Below are 24,092 nucleotides of genomic sequence, written 5' to 3'. Positions count from 1 at the left end.
CTGTGTTGGGTGCATGCACCCTGTGTATACACATGTGCAGAAATGTGCACGCACACAAACAAAACATCGGGCCCCGTGCGAACGCAGGCTAGCTGCGAACGGACCTGAATAAGGTCCCATGTGCACAGCCAAAATTGTCTGGATGAATAGACACTGCAAGCAAGAATATTCTTGTTAGATGCTGCAGTGTCTATTCATCCGGACAATAGCAACGCTGTGGGGCCGAGCATCAATATCGCCCGCTGTGTACACACAGGGCGATATAGAGAAACATTGTAAGAACACGGGGTGATTAGAACAATCGCCGCGTGTGTACACGGCTTAAGAATCACTGTACAGAGGTGACGGGACCTTTCTGGTAACGGCACTGACTTTGCCTGTAACGGGTCAGTTTCTCCTTAGCAGCCGGGCTGTCAGCCTCCGGTGTAACATCTGAGGTACAGTATCAGTCCCTCTATTGGACGGCATCCGGAATCATCATAGACTGACTCATGATAGACAGTCATATGGTCGACAGGGTCAAAAGGTAGACAGTCAAAAGGTCCACAGGGTTTAAAGGTCATCAGGCAATAGGTCGACATTGTTTAAAGTTTGACATGGAAAAGGTCGACATGCATTTTTGTACTAAATTTTCAGCCGACATGTGCAGACAGGCGGTATTTCATGCCCTACCCTCCACTAGGGTGTGGAGGGAGAATAAAATTGTGTGCTGAGCGCAGCGAGACACTGAGCCCGAAGCATGGGGAGCATAGCGAGCCATGAGAGGGGACGTAGTACACTTACACAGTGTCCATGTCGACATAGACACCCTCAAGACCTAAATAATCACGTCTACCTTTTTTGATGACCTTTTGACCCTGTCGACCCTTGGACCCTGTTGACCTTTTCAATTTTGACCCTGTCGACCTTTTGACCCTGTCGACCTTGTGACTGTCGACCATTAGTGGTCGACCATATGATTGTAGACCTACACACTGTAGATGATTTATACTATAACCCTATGTGAGCTTACACTTTCCTGCACTGTTTTAGTTCTCATAGAAGTAGAATTAAAACTAGTTGATCCCAATATGCTGGTCTATAATGGCAGATATGTGTGGTATATATAACTGTACTGCTGACAGACCTGCTCTGCTCCGTCCAGGATAAAGTGTTCAGCAATCTCTCCTAATTCGATGCCACACCCCTAGCCAGTGTAGGGGTTTGGCAGGGGAGCACCGCTCCTCCTCCTGTCTTTTTAGGGCCAGGGCCTGCTAATAGAGCCCGTTGCTCAGTGGAATAGCTACAAAATCTTGTTGCCCCCCCCCCCCCCCCCACGCCTGGTAAATGTTGCTGCCCCTCCCTCCCAGTAAAGTAAAACACCCCTCCACCCTGCCTTACCCCTCTGCTTGCCGCCACCATGTCTGCATCCCATTGCTCATCCTGCGTCCCATTGCTCATCCTGACCTTCACAAACTGGCTGCCCCCAACAGCAGACCATTTTAAGGATGCTAGAGGGGTATGAATTATTGGGCAGACAGCAACTAGGTCGACATGCATTAAAGTTGACATGACTGAAGGTCAATGTGCAGGAAGGGCAACATGACTGAAGGTCAACATGGGTTAGGTCAACAGTTCATTAGGTCGACACAAGCATTAGGTCGACATGGGGTTTTTAACTTCATGGACACTGAAACGTTGCACCACGTCCGCTCGACGTGCTTCGACCATGGTGCCTCGCTATGCTCGGCACACTATTTTATTCTCCCACCATACCCGAGTGGATGGTAGGGCATGAAATACCGCCTGTCTGCACATTTCGGCTCATTAAAAAAGTGAAAATCCCCATGTCGACCTTCCTGCATGTCGACCTTAATGCATGTTGACCTAGTGGTGTCAACCTAATGATTGTTGACCTAATGCTTGTAGACCTACAGTAGTGACAGTATCCCTGCTAGAGGAGGCTATTGCCTCCTCTAGGATCCTCAAAAACTGTCTGTTGTAAGGGGGCAGACATTTTGTGAGGGCTATTTATTAGCAGCAGGAGACAGGAGGAGCGCTGGCACCGCAGACAAGTAGATGGTTGTGGCAAGGGGAGGGTTAAGGCAGGTCCCAGTGGCAAAATGTTATAAATTGATTACACTATTCACTAATAAAATGGACCCTGCATGACCTCAGCCCACTGACCCACCCCACTATACTTACCACTTGTTACCAGTGCAGTGGTCATCCTCTCCTGGTGGTCTCTTCTGTTGACCTGGTGGGAACTGTTGAATGGGTTGTCGGTAGCTTGCATGATGGAGATGGAATATCCCACTGCCGATAGATTAAAATACCAGCGATGACCTCACTACAGGATATACAGTAGCAGCTATTATAATATTGCAAATATTGCTTGTGCCTTACAGGATTGTTCACTATTCTAAGTCCCATTACTGTGAAATTGCAGATACAATTGTGTTAAGATATTTTGTCCTATTTGCTCCACAGCTTCTAATGGGAAGTACCTCTGCCCTAAGATATACTTCAACCATCGTTGTTTCTCAGGCCCGTATCTGAACAAAGGGAGGATAGCAGAATTACCAAAATCTGTGGGCCCAGGCAGCTGTGTATTGGTCCTAAAGGAGGTAAGCCTGATGGTATACATGGTGTATCAGGCACTGGACTTCAGCTTCCCGTATTGATATGCACGACTGATGCAAGGGATGGGATGGCATCAGCGTTCAGCGGCCTTGCCCGATGCCGGCTGAATTTGGCCGTTTTTTACGCTATTACGTCCTGCCCAAGATATTTTGGGAACCCTACAGAAATTTCAGGTCTTCAGATTTATCCTGAGAAATAGATAACATAACTTGATTAATTAAAATTCTTAAGGTGTTAAAGATCAAACATGATTTAGAAAGATCATTTATTTTAGCCCTATTTCGCAAGAATGTGGAACAATACAGTTTACACTTGACAAATTGGTATAGTATAAGATTATTGGAGGGAGATCCTCCAATTATTCTGTCACCAAATTTGTTATTTGGTCATGAGCAGTGGGTGCCGCATATTCTACTCTATAATCTATTTAATTTTTAATCCAATTCACTCAACAACATTTTTTAACGAACAATACTATGTATGTAGGTATTTGTTTTCTTTACTGATAATTTCAGTGTATGAAAAAGAATGACTTCCATTGTATACTGTATGTAAAAGATTTATTATTATTATTTTTTTTTACTTTTTATTCAAACCTTAGTCATGTATACTCTTATTATCTCACATGACTATTTTAGGGGGTTATTCAATCACGGGTCACGACTGTTGAGCTGTCTGGACAGCCGTGACCCTGGCCCTTTTTTGTGTTGCTTGACAGCATATCGCCAGGTGGGAGTCAGTGTTCCGCTTTGCGATCGGCGAAAAGGGGGCGTGCCCGCGTAAATGGCCGTGGATTGTCAAGATTCATCCGTGATCGCGACAATTCACAGCCGTAATTGACAAAACGGGCCCGACAGCTTACAAAGGCGGCCGTTCTTCAGTACTGTCGGACATGACCGCATTATATAGGTGCCTGACACTATTTCCCCCATCGGAAATAGCAGCGGGGATTGAATACCCCCCCCTGCATTTGCATTATTTCTCTTGTTAACATTTTTATGATGCCTATCCCCTTCAACCGGAGCTCTCCCCGGATCCCCGCCGCCTCTCTGCCGTCTCCCACCTACCCGCTCTCCCCCTAACCCTGCCCATCTCCCTGAAGTGGAGACGGGCAGGGTTTGCATCCCAGCTCACTCGGTAACTGGGACGCACGTGCATGTGGGACGCTTGCGCGTTCCCGTCAGATGGAGCGACTGCTCACCAGCAGAGAAGTTCTGGCGTGCCACGGAGCTGAGTGAGAGGCGCTCCATCTGTATGTTATTTTATAATTATTGTTCAAGAAAAAATAATAACAATAATAATACAAATTCTTCAGGTTTACATACATTACAGGACCACTCTATATATGTGTGGAGCTTTTTAATGTCTGATTTTTCAAGAAGGCATCTCAGACGTAGTATTATTTCATTTAACTGCAGGTCCTTTCACTAGTAATTAATGCTGCCTATAAGCCCAGCCGGGTTTTACGTGAACTTGAATTACCGGACGAACCATCATGGCCCCAACATGCAGAGACACTGAAAGCCAAGTAAGCATTTTTCCGTTCCTGTACTAATATTCTAGGGGTTTCCGTAAAGGCTCTATGGCCCAGCTTAATCAGCCTTACTGGCAGGGGCGGATTTCGGGAAGACGGAGCACAACAATAAAGCCGCCCCCCACCCCCTGTCTATTATTTTTATTGATTACTTATAAGCCCTCATTTGGTAATAGCCAATATAATGGATTTATAAAAAAAGCCACTAACTGTGACATGTTCTTTTATTATGAATACATATCTACTAAGTAGGACAGTTACAGGGGCAGTATCTGTATGTCCTATCCATTTACATTATATTTAAGATGGAATATAGTACAGTACAGTGGATATTTTGCAGTTATTGGTACATTTTGGGCTGACAGTACCATCACAGGCATCCAAGTGCCGCCCCCAAACGTGCCGCCCCTAGGCATGTGCGTCACGTGCCTAATGGGAGATTCGGCTCTGCTTACTGGAGTCTAGTATACTTGATATAAAATCTAAGGCTGTATTTGATGATTTCACACATTCAGTGTTGCCTTTTGAGAACACATTAAAGCTAAGGCACATTCTAACAAAAGCGACATATAGATAGAGTTGAGAGATGTATTTACGAGAGAGGTTGACAAAGTAATAACAGGAGATACTGAAATATAAGGATCATTTATTTCCTACTGTGCACATAGAGCAGTGGTTCCCAAACTGTGGGCCTTATTCTAGTTCACTCTTACGTGCATTTGTATCATCACGTTTTGGATTACTGCAATGCCCTTTACCTTGGTCTACCAGCAAAAGAACTGCACCGATTACAGCTGGTACAAAACACAGCTGCGAGGCTGTTAACTAAACAGCCCTGCTCTAGCCACATTACTCCCATTCTCTACTCCCTTCACTGGCTGTCAATAAAATGGTGAATAATTTTCAAGATCAATCTATTGAGTTTCAAAGCCCTACATGACCAAGCCCAAGGTACCTGAAGCAGCTTCTGATTCCATACTGTCCCACCCGATTACTGCGATCAGTAGATAAAGGACTTTTAGCAGCACCTAGGATCTCCCGTAATTCATCTGGGGTCGAGCTTTCAGCCATTCAGCTCAGACTTTATGGAACTCACTTCCCCGCACAGTTCGAGAGACCCCCACTCTAGAATGCTTCAAAAACAGACTCAAGACTTTCCTATTTACTCAAGCGTTTCCTTCAGTCCCTTAAGTATTGTTTATGAAAAGCTTTTCTGTACTGTATTACATTCATTCTATCTGTTAAGCACCTTGAGTCCAATTGGAGAAAGAGCGCTATATAAATAAAATTATTGTTATTATTATTATTATTTCTGACAAAATCCTTCTGCAGGTGGGGCAGATGTTACTTGTGCAGAGAGAATTAGATTTGGGTGGGGTTTTACTTCAGTGAGATCTATATTGCAGTGTAAAAATAAAGCAGCCAATATTTTCCCTGCACAGAAACAAAATAACTCACCCAAATCTAATTCTCTCTGCACCTTTTACATTTGCCCCCTGCAGTGCACATGGTTTTGGCCATCTAAGAAGGATTTTGGCAGAAAGAGTGAACTAGAATAAGGCCCTGTGTGCCTGGGCAACGTGGGGTGCCTCAGGACCCTTGCAGGGGTGCCTCGGGTTTGTGGTTCAGGAGCAAAGCAAATTATTTATTGCCATTGTAACAGGCAAAACCAGGGCTGGTGGGTGCCAATCATAAACTATGTGAACAAACATAAGTGAATCCTGTCCCTTCCCACGTAATATATTTAATATTTTTTTTCTACATTTCTCAATAAGAAACTTTTTTTATCCTAGGGGCACAGTAAAAAATAAATTTGATGTGCCGTAATTCAAAAAAGTTTGGGAACCACTGACAGAGCATGATGGAGTTGTAAATACTTAAAAAAAACAACAACATGGTATTGGGGAGGTGAATTATTGGCTTTTACTGTGATAGAATGTATAATTTTGTTATTAGTGCATCAGGCTAGACATCCCTAGGACACTTTGTTTGGGGGTATTCAATCTGGGGTGATATTTCCAATAGTCAAAAATACCCCCAGGACCTATTCAATCCCAGCAGTTTTCGTCCGGGACTGATTGTTGCAGGTTCGGCTCTTTTAAAAGTCGGAAACGGCTACTAAATTGTTGAATTACCGTCCTTTTCCACCTAAACAGACATGGATTCGACGATCCAAGTTTTTCCAACTTTCGGAATATTTCCAAAAGTTGGGGGAAAAAAAACATTTAATAGGTCCAATGTGAATTTGATCTATTATATTCGAAAGCTGACGATAGTTCTAACTTTCGGAAATATCGTCAGGGATTGAATACCCCCTATGTGTCTAGTTATATAACCCGCTATTACAGGATTAGTTTAATACCCCTGAACATAACAGCAGTTACCCAAGTAGAATGAGCTAAAGCTAATTATTGGCAGACAGGATATAAGTTTGCTTTCTTTTATATCTTTGCTGTGTTATTGTTTTTTTTCCAGGTATAAAGGAAAAACCTATCGTGCAACTGTGGAATTGGTGAGAACATCAGATCAGGTGTCTGAGTTCTGTCGGAAAACTTGCATCAGGCTGGAATGCTGCCCAAATTTGTTTGGACCCCTTATGGTTCTTGAACAGTGCTCTGAAAACTGCTCTGTGCTAACAAAGACTAAGTACAGTAAGTATTCACAATGGTGAATTTAGGAAGGGGGGAGCACCAAGGCACGAGGCCACAGGTGCAAAATCACGAATTTCCCCCATTGGGTTGAGGAGCAGTGTTATATAAGTAGTCTAATATTACAAACAAATACACAAAACTGTCAGTGAAATATAAAAAGTTTGACATTGACAATACAGAGAGAGTAATGGGGGTATTCAATGTGGGATTCCCACTGTCAGAATCCCGGGCCGTATTTGGTCAGCTCACCTGCAACCCGACAGGTGGAATTCAATGTTCCGCCTGTCGAGTGTCTAAAAAGTGGATGTGATGGCGAAACGGCCGTGAATTTACACATACTGTACCTGCTGCAATAAAAGTAGGTGTCCTTATTATTATTTAAATGTTTTCAGACATCTGCTGGTCCATTTTGTTTTTTTCTGAGCTTGAAGATGCTCATCCATATATTAGTGACACCTAACACTACAGACCTCGCTGTCTTAACGCTCCTATATGAGTGAAGTTACGCTAATGTTTGGAAATTTGCAGCTTTGTCTAATTAAGGCCAATTAAGGGACTGCTCATGTCCTGTCAAAACCATATCCACCCAGCTACAGACATGCATCCCGTGGCATTTAATTCATTGGATCTTAAATGGATAATAATGGTAAGGGGAACATCTGCCCACAACAAGAACTACTTAAAAAAAAAATGTTTACTGTACATTGTAATAGGCATTCTAATTACATTTCCATTTTCTGCTAACGTTACTGGTACGCGCGAAAATATTCTGTGTTAGGTTTTATTTTGTGAACTAGTAGAAAATATTTCTTTTTCCTTTATAATTGGGGTTTATTTTTGTGTCTAGAGATGAGTTAGCACTTTTTTATAGAATGAACAAACAAATATTTCTTTACCTTTTTTTGTATTTACTTTTGTAATTACTTCAAACGTTTGTTTTGGTGAAATAGACAGAAAGGCTGAGCAGACAGGAAGAACTAACACAAGAACTAGCACAAGAGAATAATTTGGTCTTCCTATTTGTTTGCCCTTTAGCTATAACTGCAGTAAGACAATGGATTTGTGAGGCTGATGTGTAAAATCTTCAATTTGCTCATCAAAGTAAAACCTGCTTACTGAAGGAACATCCTAGCAAAGATGTTCTTGTGTTTTCTGTGGGAATAGCTGAAACATACATTACCAATGATTTTGATGTTTTGTATTGTTAAAAAGAAAAATATATATTTTCCTTTTCACATACTGAGCAAAAATTATGATGGTTTATAAACCTGCCTTATATCGGTCTGTATTCCATAGCCCACTATTATGGGAAGCGCAGAGGACGGAACCTTAACAACCCCGCCGGCATATTACGCAGCATAGAGGCTGCTTTAAAGAAACCTGCTAAGAAGAGGAAGAGGAGGAAACATTTCTTTGTCCACAAAAAGAAGCGCTCATCCAACTCTGTGGATAACACACCTGTAGGAAGCCCCCAGGTATTGGCATTGCTAATCTCTTATGGGTGGAAGCACTAACATCAGCTGCCCCACATTGCCGGCATTTGCTGGCTAATGTATTGTTAATAAATGCATATTTATTATTTATTTAGTTATTAACAGTTTCTTATATTGTGCAGCATATTCCGTTGCACTTTACAAAAGGAGACAGTGATACAACAAACAGGGTATTTACAGACAGTCAAAAGGTAGGAGGGCCCTGCTGATACCCTTCCCCCTCCCTGCAGTAGTACCCCGGCATGTGAGTTTTAGCACATTCAAAAATGTGGTAAAACCACAGTAAAATCCCACAAAATGCCCTTAGTCGAATGACAAATATGAAATTTAGACCTACATTTAATAAAATGTGCGTGTATGTATGTCTGTATGTGTGTGTATATGTCTTTATTCTTTATATATATATATATATATATATATATATATGTGTGTGTGTGTGTGTGTTTATTTGCTACTTGTAAAATGTGGTGTGTGTATGTATGTATATATATATATATATATATATATATATATATATATATATATATATATATATATATATATGTAGCGAGTAGTCGGCACTTGCTCTCTGCTGCAGTGTGAAGGTGCCCGGAGAGGGTATTGTCATATATAGTAGAACACCGGCACTCACTCCTTCCAAAATAATTTCAAGGCCACTCAGAGGTGCATATTTGCAACGTTTCGGGCTTTTTTATTTAGCCCGTCGTCAGGCAATACAGAATCTGTATTGTACTGTATTTGGAAGGAGTGAGTGCCGGTGTTCTACTATATATATATATATATATATATATATATATATATATATATATATATATATATATATATATATATATATATATATATATATATATATATATATATATATATATATATATATATATATATATACTTATCTGCAGCACATTTTAATGTTAGAATGTTGAAAATATAACAAAATACATACAACCATCTGTGTCCCCTGCCAGTTGTTTCACCCATTATCACCTCTCACTGGCTCCTGCAGTATACTAGTATGAAGGCCTGTGATTGGTAATCCTTTGATTACACTCCAGCAAGTGCAGCAAGTTGTGGCTTCAGATGTGTCCTCATACACCTATCTTTAGTACGTCGTATGGCACAAGACTGGTGTGACGCCTCTGGTAGTGATTCCAGAGCTCTCATACTTTTTCCTGAATTTGGTCTTCATTTGCCAGTGTACTAAATACTTAGGATTAGAATTTTTCTTGCAAAGGGATTTGTATAAAGTAGGTGATTAAGATACCTACTTTAACAAAAAGTTGCATGGTGCGGCTAAGTCACAAAGCATTGCAAACAGGCTGCATGGTGGTATTTGAGGAGAGGTGTATGTGGAGATATCTCTCTGCTACTACCATTCAAGAAAAAAAAGTTTAAGTAATGTAAATCTAGTGCTAATTCCGGTCCATTGAGGGTATAACCATCATGTCAGTGTTACCTGTGTCTTGACGGACTCTGACTGCGAGTGATAAATCATTTTCAACATCTAAATTAAAGCATCTCTGAATTCCAAAATATGCTTCATGTTCTTCTGCAGGGAAGTGGTGATGAGGAAGAGGAGGAGGAAGAGGACGATTCTCCCAGTGAAGAGAGTGTCCAAGGACACCAAGAGGGGTCCGAAATTTCCGGAAAAGGATCCTCGTCGGCCTCACCTACCCGCAGTGAACAGTCAATGACTGATGAAAAGAAAAGAAAGCCATGGTTCATTGATGGTGACAAACTTCTTACAGCTAAGGTATTACAGAGAGTAATCGGGTTGATGTTTCTTCTAAAAATGTACAAATCCTACAGGAATTCATTAAATTCTAGATAGTCAACAGAGCTGCAAGCAGGTATGTTGATAAGCAGAGGTGTAGCCAAGGCATCTATATCGGCCAGCTCCGCTATGCCTGTGAGCGTGGAACAGTGTGGGAGGTAGGCCATACCAATGTAGAGTTTTCCTGATGGGGGGATAGAGCGAGATTGCCACTGGCGAGTCCACCTTTTCATGCCTGGGAAATGGTCAATTGCTTATTTTTGGAAAATAGAGGTATATAGCGGCAGACCTTTTTTGCAATAATTAAAAGCGAGTAAAAGAGAACATGAACATGAAACGTCATGTAATCAGAGCTAAACCAATAGTAATATTTACCAAACGGAGGAGGAATGGGATATAAGGACAGATGAGAGAAGACAAAAAAAGAAAATAAGTGGTAAAGTTGAGAGATAATACCCCTATTCATAGATTGAAGAATACACAATTATTACATTGTCAGGGGGATCCTAAGGGTGCTGGAGTCTGAAAGAAAAGATTTGACAAAGTTCTGGATTTGAAGATATTGGGAATGAGGAAGTAGATGCTTATTTTGAGAAAGTTCACCAAAAATATGAGTAAAATTGGTGATTCCCACCACAATCCAAATAGACACCGTATGAGGCGATTGACCAGGACGAAAGGTGGGATGATGCCACAAGCAAGTCTGAGATATGTAGAAAGCTTCTTAGCTATCGAGTCCCAGATCGTGAGAGTAAGAGCAACCGTGGGTAACAATAAGGTGCGGGCTAGTCGAGACAGAAACAACTGTACCCAGATCTGATTCCAAGTCCACCCACCGCTTAGTACCCCTGGGGGAATGCTAAGCTACTAATTGACTGAGCCTAGAAGCTTGATAGTATTTACAGATGGGAGGTCTAAATCCCCCACCCCTAGATGGGCTTTTGAAAATGATACTACAATTTTACATTATGATGTGGAGATGTGAGGACCAAGGGCCTAGTTCTGACTTTATCGCACACCAGCATATTTTTTCAAATGGACAAAACCATGCTGCACTGCAATTGGGGCAAATGTAATATGTGCAGAGCGAGTTAGATCTGGGTGAGTTATTTTGTTTCTGTGCAGGGAAAATACTAATACTACTACTGCTACTTTATTTTTAAACTGTAATTTAGATTTCCGTTTGAACATAACCCACCCAAATCTAACTCTAAGCACATGTTACATTTGCCCCACCTGCAGTGCACATGGTTTTGTAAATTTGAGAAAAAATGTGCTTTGTGATCAAGTCTGAATTAAGCCACAGACAGGAACCGATATTGAATCAATTTCTTAGCAGGCTATTTGAGAACTTGGGTCGGGGGGCCCCCTAAACCTCATATCTCCATAGCAATGGCACCCTTTACACAGACTATAGCCAGACACAATCACAGCCCATACCCCACTTTGTTCTGCAGCCTACTTTTCCCTCCTCTGTGGTATGCCGATTTGACAGATACCTCTCATTTACTGGGCACACTCTACCCCCACAGAGCATGCACTACAACCCCATGTAACCACTACCAGGGGATGACTACAAACACCATGCACACATCTCTTCTGGGATCCCACTGCCACCCGCCAGCCACACAGAGCCACCAGTATAGATATCGATTCTTTCCATTCTATTCTCATCTCCAGTTTAGCTGCTACCTGCAGCTTGTGCCAAATTAATTCTGGAGGCCGTCATCCGGTCAGAGACCTGCAGTGCTTAAAGTGGTCCAGGACAGGTGGTGGAACTCACTTCCGATGACACCTATACCCACTCCCATTAGGATGGAGCCAGGGCTGGCGCCAGGCGTTTCAGCACCAACCCTGCAAACTATAAATTCATACCCATCATAGACTGCAAGAGGTACACTGTGAGCCGAAGGTGCGCTGCAAAAAAATGGGGTGTGGTCTCGAAATTAAGGTGTGTGTGGCTACTCAATAGTACCCCTTATTCAAATTGCACCAGATAGTAGGATAATCTAATTTACATTAAACCCCATATTATTGCCAGTTATACACATCATGTACCCTTTTTACATATTATGTCACACAGGTTTGTCTCTTACACACAGCAGTAGTGCCGCTTATACACATGATATCCACCACAAATAATGCCCCCAGTATTGTTACTTAATACACAGTTCTGCCCCGTTCTTTCCAACTCTAACCCTAGCTGTGCAGCATATTGTGTGTGTGTGGTCTGAGTGCTTAAACAGACCATCTGCCTCTCATCATCCATCCTCTCATCAGCGGCTGGCCAGCAGGTCCCTTAAGCTGTGTGAGCGAATGACAGCCTGACACGATGTTGTAGGCGGGCAGCAGAGGCGGAGCCATAGATGGCTGAATGAAGCCTGAACCAGCCTGCACATAATAAGGCTGCTGCTGCTGCCTGTGAGCATTCTGAATCTGATTGTGGCACAGCATGGTGGGCAGACGGAGGCGGAACTGGTTCCACCTCCAATTACAACTACTGGAACGCAGTTCTGCCCCAGTTTAACCCCTGGAGACCTGGAAGTGGGAGGTGGGATGCAGCAACTAGGAAACAGGATGGAGCAGAAGGGAGAAGGGACAGAGCCAGGGGAAGGGGGAAAAAAGCAGAAGTAGAAGGGATATAGCCAGGGGCAAATGGGCCATGGCAGTCCGGAGTGGTTGGGAATGAGGTGGGGGTAATAATGCAACCAGGATGGCAGGCCTGGCCGGAGCAGATGCCTGGATCATGAGCTCCATCATCGCAACAACCATGTTCATAAATTGTCAAAAAGAATGAGTTATGTAAGACTGCTTTGGTTTACTTATCTGCAAGCATCGGTCTTATAAGGCAATGTTGTCTTCAAGACATTACAAGTAGTGGCGGTTTTTACCTATGGGCTGCAGGTCTGCAGCCCCCCCAGGTAAAATCCGCCACTGTTCTCTGCCTATGAAGCCAGATGCAGTCTGTGAGACTGCTCTGGCTTCAATGTGACTGGCAGTGACTTCCTATTAGAAGTCCAACCTGCCAGTCACTCAAGGCAGTCCCAATGGGAGTTGTTCCTTCCCTCTGGGATGCCTCTCTGTGCGCCAAAGCGGGGCAGCCCCAAAAATGGGTTCTGCACATCCGCAGTGCCGCAGACGACACTGCGCATGCGCTGGACTCGGGAACCTGATTAAGCCTCCGGGGGCTGCTGCATAGGTAGCCCATGGAGGCTTGGGCCAGCGCATGTGCATTATGTATGAAGTTACTGCGCATGCACTGGCCCAATGCAGGGGACCGGCGGCTGGGACCGGCAGCATCGGGGAGCCTGGCAGCAGCAGGGGGGGTCCCCCTCCTCAGCAAGGACCTTACTTTTGTGAATAAGTGTTGTAACACATTCGGTGCTAACTTGCAGAATATCCGTATTGAAATGAGAGAACCCCTGACCCTGAATGGAAGCCCGCTGGACTGGAGCATCACTGATGTAGCAGAGTACATCAAATCCACAGACTGCGCTCACCTGGCAAGACTTTTCCAAGAACAGGTGAGGTCTCATTCATCATGAGATGGTTTAGAAAAAATTTAAAATTTCAATTCAAACCCGATATTGTAAGTTTCATTGAAAAATCGTCACAATCCATAAAGATGATCTTTATACCCTTCAATATAAAGATACATTTCCTTCTATTATTGTTAAATTAGAATTTGCAGGCATGGTGGCAGTAGATAATTTAAGGCAGGGGTGGGGAACCTTTTTTGTGCCAAGGGCTGTTTGTATGGGGAAAAAAAATCCTTCGGGGGCCATATGTAAAAAATGATCTTACAAATTGTCCTGCTGCAGCCAACCCACGCTCCGGTGGCTGCCGCTGAATAGGAATGACAGTCTCCGGCTGCTGTTGATTACGAGGAATCTCGCGAGAACTACCATCCCGTAGCGAGAATTCCCCTGTATTTGACTCCTGGCAAAGCCGCCGGGTGGGTGGGCGGGCCACTCAGACTGGCTACGGGGGCCGCATACGGCCCCCGGGCCTGAGGATCCCCACCCCTGATTTAAGGCTTCAGACAGATGGATATCAGATAGTTTTAAGTTTTTCATGTCGTTTTCAAAGGGTCATTGTTTTTCTGAAGAAATAGGGCATCCGAAGGTACTGCCATAATTACAATGTGTGTATAATAAGTTTCTGTCTGTACAAAAAGTATTATCTTTACAAAGTGAACATACTGAAACATTTTTTTCAAAATGGAGGTTATGCAAAGTTGGTATGTCTTCTACATGCTGGATGAGGGTGTCCACTGCAGCCTTATGTTTCTCAAAATGAATCCCATGCAGCTTGTGCTTGATTTGTAGGAATACAAAGTGGTGGTAGAGGGCCAGGTCTGGTGGATGACCAAGCTCTTGGATGTGTTCATGGGCTAGAAAATCCGCAATTTTTTGGGACTTAAGGACAGGTGCATCGTAGTTATGGAGAAGGGCACAGTAATCTGATGGGGCACCCATCGTGCAGAAACCTTGCTTAGGCCATGCATAGATCCCAATAAGATGCCCATCTCTTCTTTGACTGGATCATGGTCACCCTGGCACCCCACCTCAACTGTGGCCTGCATGACAGCAATGTTTTCCCTGGTGATGGCAGGCACAGATTGGCCACATCACTCTTCGTTTCAAAGAACCATCTCCTGTGCTGAAATTCTAAAAATTACTCGAGCACAGTGGTTTGAGATGGTGATTTCTCAATAAAATCAGCTCACAGACAGTAAAACTCTGCTGCTGTCGTAGACCACTCTTGTAGTCGTAGAAGATCAAAACCCTCTAGTGGCAAATGTTGAGCCCAGAACGGGTTTGAGAAGAAAGCGAACATGTTGTCTTCATCGTTGTGCAGTGTTGCTTATAAGCGGCTCTGTGCCTTGACTTTTTAATTTATTTTCACAACTTCAATTTGAGATTACAGTTCACAGCCAGCCTGATTGTTTCTTCTGTACCTATGTAAGGCACATCCGGAACTTATTGCACACCCTGGTTCTCTCACCAATTCAATAAAACTTGTATTTAAAAATAAAATAGAGCTAAAGGGTAAACTTTGTAGTCTTATATTCAGTAGCAAATCTATAATGGGTGCAGGATATGCAGTGTACACTGGACCCCTGGGTCAAGGGGAGTGGGGCATGTGCCACAAGCCTTGTACCCAGAATAGATGCCACTTTGGTGTGCAGTATCCCCTTCTTTTCCCCCTATATAAGTGCTGCCGCCTGGTGATAGATTCCGAGAGCTGGTGTAGCTTGTAGAGTCTGGCCCCTTGCGAGAGCTCTTAAGATCTGCTCTTGTACCATCTTTCTGAAAATATCACTGAAAGGATGGCTCTTGTGAGAAGGTAGAGGGGCAATCCACAGGCTTCAATATACCTCTGGTTATGTCCATTATTCTGCAGTGCAGTAATGAAGGGCAGTCAAGATAAGCTGTTTATACTGTATTTATTTTTAAATGCCATAAACCAGGGATGGGGAACCTTTGGCCTTCCAGCTGTTGTTGGACTACACATCCCAGCATGCCCCGCAACAGTTTTAGCATGGACAAATAGCAAAACTGTAGCAGGGCATGCTGGGATGTGTAGTTCAACAGCTGTAGGGCCAAAGGTTCCCCATCCCTGCCATAAATCATGAATCCTCTTAAGATATGTTGTGCTTACATTTGATTTTTTCTTTTCACCCCCCAGGAAATAGATGGGAAGGCACTGCTGTTACTCAACCTACCTGCTGTTCAGGACTGCATGGATCTCAAACCTGCCATGGCTATTAAATTGTGCTATCACATTGAGAGAGTAAAGCTGGCATTTTACCAAAGTTTCTCTAGCTGAGATATCCTGCTATAGGAGAGCTGAAGAAGAGCTACCGGGCCTGGCAGGACTTGTACCATAGGTTCCTTGCAAGCCTTAAGTAAATTGCACTTTTTATAGAATTGTCATTTTGTTTACATGCCCTTGTGGAATTTTCCATCCACACCTTGGGAATGGAGAGGGAGTCTTAGGATATTTTTTGCTACCTAATTACGTGTTCTATAGGTGTCAATACAACACCTTCCACTAACTTACATTTAAGTTACATCTGTGATAAACTACGGTAAGAGCTGGACACATAACTTCATCGTTGTTTAAGAAAAAAAAAAGGTACTCGGTAAATGGTAACCAATTTATTTTTATCTAATCAAATGACTGCAAGTCAGACAAATGAGTTTCAGTTACTGCGTGTTTTTCTAAATTGCTATCATTGTGAAAAGTAGATCAACTAAAATTTATGTTTTTAAAAGTTACCTTTATATGTGTTTTAGTTAAAAGCATTTTCTGTGTGCAAATGTTTTTTTGCACAACAAGTCTCCCTTTTTATTATGTGTTTATTATTGGATATTCATTTTGTTGTTACGATTATTTCCCAGCTGGTCCACACATGTAGATTCTGTTGTTAGAATCAAACATTTGATACTTTCCTTGATTATTGATTAGTTCATTTAAAAAAAAAAATACGCAATACAGACAGCATTTTTTTTTAAATGATCTTTAAACCGCTGGATTAAGTCATGAATTTGCTAATCATTACATTTATTGGGAAAAATGATCTATATGTAACTGTCCCATGAAAAAAATAAGCATACCTATCCCAAAAGCATTCAGTACCTTACCCTTTCCCATAAAGGTGCCTACAAAGTATTGTACCCACTATACCATCACTTTTTATAATATGATTGATAAACCTTCAAAGATCAAGTTATCTATGCACCTTTTATAGTACATTACAATAATGTAGCCTCTGTATAGTACAGTATGCAGGTAAGAAAAATTATATTACACCATTTTATTTTTAATCCAAAACAGCCGGTCACACAACTTGCAATATTGCTGGCGATATTTGCCATTTGGACTGATGTTGTGCGTGACCCTACAACTAGCACAATGTATGATAATGGTCCAATTGTAATATTATGAAACTTGTAAGCCATGCCTGCAAACTTTTCTCAGTCCATTTCTATATGAATTTGTACAATGTCAACTTAAAATGTTATCACTGGTGACAGACCATGCAACAGAATGGAAAGAGATTCCCTTCAAGACAAACAAGAAATGTAACGCAGCCATAGGTTATACACGCAGTTTATTCACATGCACAATGAAAGTTGTTTCTATGAAAATACTAGTACTACATAGTCACAATCTAATATTGTTATCTATTTAAACGTTAAATTGGGCATATTTTTAGTCGGTAGATATTGCTGCCTGCTGGTCATATCGAATGAATTTATTACAGTAGGGAATCTGTGCTACATATGGCTATGTTAATTTTCATCGCACCCACGACTATTCCAGCAGTCGAACCTGTAATGCATTGTGCAATTGCATTTGTTACGGTTTGCATCTGGACGCATTTAGTCGCTGCATCACGGCAATGATGACCTGGGGGCATATCTGCATACCTTCCAACTTCTAGGCTCAGCAAAGCGGGACAGTGGCGCGTGCCCGAAATTAGGGGACTTGCCGGAAAGGGGTGTGTGGCCTATAAGTGCTTCTACCCACAAGGCCACGCTGTGGGGGCATGGCCCAGAGGCTCTGTGAGCCTCTAGCCATGCCCCCAGCCCCTCTGGCTGTGGGAATAGGCACTGAGCGCATGCGCACAGTGTCTATTTAGTGCTGACATGGGGGACTCCCAACTGCCCCCCCCCCCCACCACAGGACACTGCCGGCCCCAGGCGGGATGCGGGAACGTCCCCGAGGGTGCCGGATGACGCTCCGACAGGGGATCCTGACAGTCAGTATACTGACGTCGGAATCCCGACTGCCGGTGCTCCGCTAAGGGTATCCCGAATCACAGGGGCTATTCTCCCTTGTGGAAGTCCACGGCCCCTATAGAGGGAGAATAGAACTTCTGGTGAGCGCAGCGAGTCACAGTGCCTGCAGCGCGGCGAGCGTAGCGAGCCCGCAAGAGGCTTCTTTGCGTATTCCCCCGTCGGAGCACCAGCAGTTGGGATCCCGATGTCGAGATACTGACTATCGGGATCTCCATTGTCGGAGCCCCATACCATACCCGTCCCCTAAACCGGGACGTTCCCGCAGGAAGCTGGACTGTTGTATGTATCTGTATCTGCATTAAAGACGTTAAGAACCATTGCAGTTTATATCTGTTGGGTGTGATGAATGAAGTAATGTATCTTGAAATAACTCAAATTTGTTGAGTTGTTCATTTAAAATTAGTGCAGGTTTAAAATTCGCAGCTATCATCATAAAAATAATAAGGTTTGACAATGCAAGGTAGATGTTTGCTTGATGGATAATTCTGGTTGCAGTTATACTATGTAAGAGGGTGGCCAAAAAAGCACCAAAGAGCTGTAAGCACAAGCAATAAAGAAACCTACACAGAAGAACAGCAGGATTTAAGCAAATTTAATTTATTTTTCAAAAATAAATATCAAACATTTGTCAACAAATGTTGTGGTCCTTGCTTTGGCATTTTGCCTTTTCAGAAGAGTTTTTCGTCTTTGCTGTGTAGAAATAAGTTGGTAGCCCAACAAGGCAAACAGTACCATGGTCACCAGAGAAAAAGCAAGACTCCCATCTTTCTAACGAGGTATTTGCATCTCTATTGGTGCACTTCAGATTTTTGTAGCGCGGACCCTCCTCCAACATAATATCAATGGGTCTCGTCAGCCCTGCCACTCCCCGCTGTTGCTTACACCCCCTGCTAATAAGTATGGATTTAACTTTTCTTTTTGAAGACGAGAGCTAAGCATGAGAATATTTTTCAGCATTTACATGCACTTGCCGATTAGGCAATAGACTTGTCCTTAGCACTCAGTGGGTTTAATCAATTCTGTTGTAGTAAAGCCTTACATGACTTGCCACTATTTTTTCATTTCCATTCATAATGAATTATCTCATTGTTTTTCCCTTTACTGTATAAGTTGCTAGAATTTTCTCTATTAAGATGAATATCGTGCATTACACATTGTTAATTTCAGTTATCGAAATGAGAAAAGTGTTTGTATTTATTAATTATATTAGGATGCACTTTTAGGGTTTGTGGTCATCTGTTCCAAACTTTCCTGCTACATAGTGCACTATGGGCCTGATTCAGCTTCAGTTGTCATTTTGCAGGTAGTTGCAAAAATACAACCGCTGGTGGTAACATGCAGGAGGTCGCCCAGCACAGGACAAGAGTCAGACCACCCTGCAGGTTGGGTCCCGCCCTGCAATGTAATAAAAAAATGTTTGCATCACTATTATGTGAGCACTTTGCTATATAGTGAAGCGCTCACATTTTACCGGTAGCCCCTGGCTACACAGCCAAGATGTGAAGCCAGACGCAGGGCGGCCATGGTTCGGACCTTGCCTCCCCGCAATGCTGCCCCCATTGTCGCATTTCTGTAATGCGACTGCAGTTTAAGTGCTCATGTCTGCATGCTACTGTGAGCATGCATGTGCAGATTATTCAGTTTGAGATGCAGAGTATTGAAAATTGTTAAAGGCCCATATACTGTGCTTACCAGTAACATTTATTTTCTGTAGCAGAAATAAACTGATACATCCAACCCGTGTGATTATATATATAGTGTGTATAAAATGTACAAAATAAAACAATTGATTAATATGGTTTTGGTCTTGATTACATGACACCTCCTTTGTTTTTAATAAATTTGTAATAATTTAAAATTGTGTGATAGCATTTTTATTTTATTTCAATTCGAGGGGTCTGCCCTAAACCAAATCCAAAGGGATTAACTTTATACTAAAATGTTTATTGTAGGGATATAAACAGGGCTGGACTGGGACCAGAAATCGGCCCTGGCATTTTGAGCACACAGGCCCACCTGTAGCAGGCGGGACCCTTGCACGGCGAAGCCATGCGGCGAAAAGGGGGCATAGCCTCATGGAAAAGAGGCATGGCATCACAAAAAGGAAACATTACACTGCTCATTACACATTATGGAACACACCATAATGCCCATTACACAAAATGCTGCTAGAATCTATAGCACTAGGAATAGATGCAACTAATGTTTGCTCTTGATTTTTGCATTGTGCTCACCCCTCACATCCATTACTATGTGGTCCCCCCTCCGTCTCCATCTTAATTCCCCCCATATTCAATTATTCTGTAGTCCTCCTTCCTACCATTATGCCCCCCGTGTCAATTATTATGTTGTCCCCCTGTGTCATTTATTATGTTGTGCCCCCCAGCCGTGTCTACTATTACTGTATGTTGTCCCCCTCTTATTTTGTCCGGGGGTGGTATATGGTCCCGACAGTCGGGATCCCGACAGTCATTAGCCCAACTGGCTGGACTCAGATAGAGGGGCGAGCGCAACTATTCTCCCTCTCTGGGGGTCGTGAACCCCCACGAGGGAGAATAGCCGGTGGCCGTCGGGACCCCGAGTGTCGGGGTTTTGACTGTCGGGATCCCGACATCTGGGTAATGACTGTTGGGATCCAGACTGTCGGGAAACTGTCCGGCACCCATTTTGTCCTCCCTCTGTATCCATTATTATGCCCATTTGTCCATTACTATGTCCCAGTCTGTGTCCCTTAAAATGTCCCCTTTTTGTGTCCATTAATATATGTCCCCCTCCCTGGGGCCATTATTACTCTTCAACATTAGTATGCCCCCACCCAGTGGCGTAATTATAGAGGGTGCAGGGGATGCAGCTGCTATGGGGCCCGAGGGCTTGGGGGGGGGGTGGGGCTAAAAACCAGCAGGCAATCCCCTGCATCCTCTATAGTTACAGCACTGGCTTCTACCTTTTGAATATTTTTCTTAGCTTTTCAGTTGTTTTTTTTATGCATTGCAGCGCTGTGCTGAGTTAAGGACTCGGCACTTCCTGGTTCGGAATGAGGTACTGTGCTGCTGGGGTCCTAATAGGCCAGGCTGCTTTTAGTGCCAGACTAGAGGGCGCTGCGCCTGCCCCATCCATTTGCTGGGCGCTTGCTGAGATTGCTACAAGCGGGTGCCCGGCGGCTCCTGCGGGGATGTCTGAGTGAGAGTGGTGCAATGCTCTCACAGTCAACACTACCCGCCGCAGCAGCACAGTGAAGAGTCGGATGGCAGCTGTTCATCAGTGCTCACACCTGGGTCAGTGCAGTCCACAGTATGGCCACTATCTTATCTCTGGTAACAAGGGGGGGAGTGAAAGGGGAAATTACATTTGTGTCTGCTCCCCATTTCACCTGAGTATCCCTGCTACCCCTGTGACAGCCTGCCCCCTCTCCCACCTGCATGTGCCTATCCACCCCTCCCCCCAGCAAGTGACAGCCTGCTTCCTTCCCTCTCACCATAATGTGGCTGCCGCCCCCCTCTGTGACAGCCTGTCCCCCTCTCCATGCAGCACATACCTGCTGACCCCCCCCAGGAAGTAATAACCTGCACCACCGCTCTTGTGTATGTGTCTGTGACCTCCCTTTCCCTGCAAGTGACAGCCTGCCTTTCTCCTCGGCTCCCAATCTCAATCTGACACCCCATCTTCCTAACTCCTTCTCTCTCCCCTTTATCTCTTATTCACCCTGTCTAGGGGGGGGGGGGGGGGAGATTTTGCTATGGGGCCCATAAAGTTCTAGTTACGCCTCTGACCCCACCGTGTCCATTACTAAGTACCCAACCTGAAAAGTACTCACTTTCTGGCTCCTCCAGGCTTATACCATCCACGTTGGTCAGGAAGGTCAGGTGCTGCCAGCCACCATACAGCAAGAGGCAGCACTCCCGGTGCCGCTACGAGGATGTGCTGGAGCCTCCCATCCTCAGTCCACCCCATGCCCCTGGTCATCGGCAGCAATCATAAGCATCTAAGAGCACAGCCTTCTAATACCCCTTTCACACGAGAAAATGCAGGGACTTACCACGGATGGTCCCTGGATCTAGCAAGGACATTCCCACACCAGCCTAGTCTCTGCATTTTCATGTGTGAAGGGGAAGTACCATTCACAAGGGTGGATCCAGGAGAAAATAACAGGGGGTGCACCATGATAGGAGACGGTTTGGGAGGGGATTGTTAGTGGTGCCAGTGTACATGCTAAGAGAGAGGAAGGGCAGGAATGTGATTAAAAATAGGGTCTGGTGTTTAAAGTACACAGGCACACCTTGGTGATGAAGGATGTAGTTGTGTGCGCACCGAAGGTGCTCCAGAAAAGGGGGTGTCGCCACTCAAAATGGGGCTTGTCCTTGAGTGTAGTGTACCACACCATATACAACTTCTATACATTATGCAGCAAAATACTAGACCCCATTATACTTCCTCCTTACACATGATGCCAAATGGAACGAGCCAAAATTCACATAATGCCACATGGATTGTGCCAAAATTTACACAATGCCACATGGATTGAGCCAAAATTCACATAATGCCATACGGATTGAGGCAAAATTAACATAATGCCACACGGATTGAGCCAAAATTCACAATATTCTTCATAAACAGGGACATCGTGTGCCAAAGGCACGGATTAAAAATTAACACCATAATGCCCATTACATGTTAAGCCACACACCATAATGTCCATTACGTATTATACCAAACTCATTAGTGCTACCTCCAGTTATACATATAAATGGAAACCATGCATTTGGAATGGAATGTAATACATAACTTTGATAGTAGAGGTCACTGCGGCTTCATATATCTCAACAGAGTGAACACTTTTCCCAAATCTGAAAAAGACAATCGTCAAATACCCCACAGTTGGAGTTATTTTGGAGATAAATAAAACAACAATTGGTGTAATACGTCTTAGAAAATAAAGGGATTTTTATTCAATAGGATGCACTCACAAATATACGATATATAAAAGGCACATCAGAATTTCCTCCAGGCAAAAGCAGCTGGGCTATTCCACAGAAATTCAACATTTCCATACATGGGGTATTACTTCTGATATTATATAGATCTCCACAACATCCAAACAATGGGTTTTTAATTAGACGTAGCAGAGACCAAAAAAGGGAAAAGAACAAATGGTGCAGTATGTCAAAGACAATAAAAATGAATTTATTTATAGAATGCACGCACAAAAAAAGACTTTAAAAAAGCAATATAACATGTCCACCAGGCAAAACTGCTGGGCCAATCCCACACACGGTCTCTCACCCAAGATGGAACCAGAGGACGTTTCGAACGCTATGTCCTTCATCAGGACATAGCGTCCGAAACACGTTCCAAATGCATGGTTTCCATTTATATGTATAACTGGAGGTAGCGCTAAAGGGTGTCATTTGATCTTTTCTGTACTATTAGTTTTTCTATCACTGATTGACAAACACCGATTTCATCGGTACCTTATCTGCACAATCTCTGTTAGAGCCATAATTCTAGAATATTTTTTGTGATATCTTGTATTATACCAAACACCATAATGCCTATTACAAATTATGCCACATAAGTGCTGCTTACGTACAAGCTCATTGCCAAGAGTTCCATGCTCATTGCCAGGGGTACCATGCTCATTGCTATGTAGGATTACATGCTCATTGCCAAGGGGAAATTCATTCTCGTGGTAACGGGGGACAGCCGCCGGGCTGTATTCAGATCACTGCAGGTCCCAGCTATTTGAAATAATACCCCTTTCACACTAGAAAATGCAGTGACTTACTCGGGAATATGGTCCCAGGATCATACAGGAACATTCCCGGGTTGGCCTCTTTTACACCAGCCTAGTCCCTGCATTTTCTGGTGTGAGGGGGAGAGAAAACCACCCCCTCTTTTAACCAGCTATATCGTTTAACCGACTATATCTTCGGAACCAACTGACCCATTTACATGAGACCAGTATCATAATGAAAACTGTTGAGTGTGCTTTGAATGATTTTGGTTCCATAAAACTGGGCCATTTGGTTACATTGAGCTTCTGTGATGCCAGTGGGGGGACTTGCAGCCGTCGGAACTGGGTGGGGGTCAGAATTAGTGGGTCCCATGTTATCCTATGGGGAAAACGTTCCAGCTTTGCCCAGCTGTATCTCTGGTTCCAGGGGGGCTAGCGATGGTTAGGGGGGCTAGCCAGGGTTGAAATCCCAACAAATT

At 43.5% G+C, this 24,092-nt stretch overlaps 1 protein-coding gene across 1 annotated transcript in view; it reads left to right on the top strand.

The window, feature by feature from the left end:
* The window catches only part of SFMBT1 (Scm like with four mbt domains 1), a 106,106-nt gene extending 88,357 nt beyond the window's left edge, over positions 1-17,749 (top strand). Inside the window, exons 15-21 of the mRNA XM_083156325.1 lie at positions 2,470-2,606; positions 4,041-4,150; positions 6,632-6,807; positions 8,104-8,282; positions 9,853-10,050; positions 13,467-13,595; positions 15,763-17,749. Of these exons, the coding sequence (XP_083012451.1) occupies positions 2,470-2,606; positions 4,041-4,150; positions 6,632-6,807; positions 8,104-8,282; positions 9,853-10,050; positions 13,467-13,595; positions 15,763-15,903 (1,070 nt within the window). The 3' untranslated portion in view covers positions 15,904-17,749. The remainder of the gene's footprint in view (positions 1-2,469; positions 2,607-4,040; positions 4,151-6,631; positions 6,808-8,103; positions 8,283-9,852; positions 10,051-13,466; positions 13,596-15,762) is intronic.
* Positions 17,750-24,092: the final 6,343 nt, after the last annotated feature.

The sequence above is a fragment of the Crinia signifera genome, chromosome 8 (assembly GCF_055691185.1).
Source record: "Crinia signifera chromosome 8, ASM5569118v1, whole genome shotgun sequence".
NCBI classification, from domain to species: Eukaryota; Metazoa; Chordata; class Amphibia; order Anura; family Myobatrachidae; genus Crinia; species Crinia signifera.
Note: the sequence above shows the minus strand (reverse complement) of the source record. Positions and strands in the feature narration are given on the sequence as shown.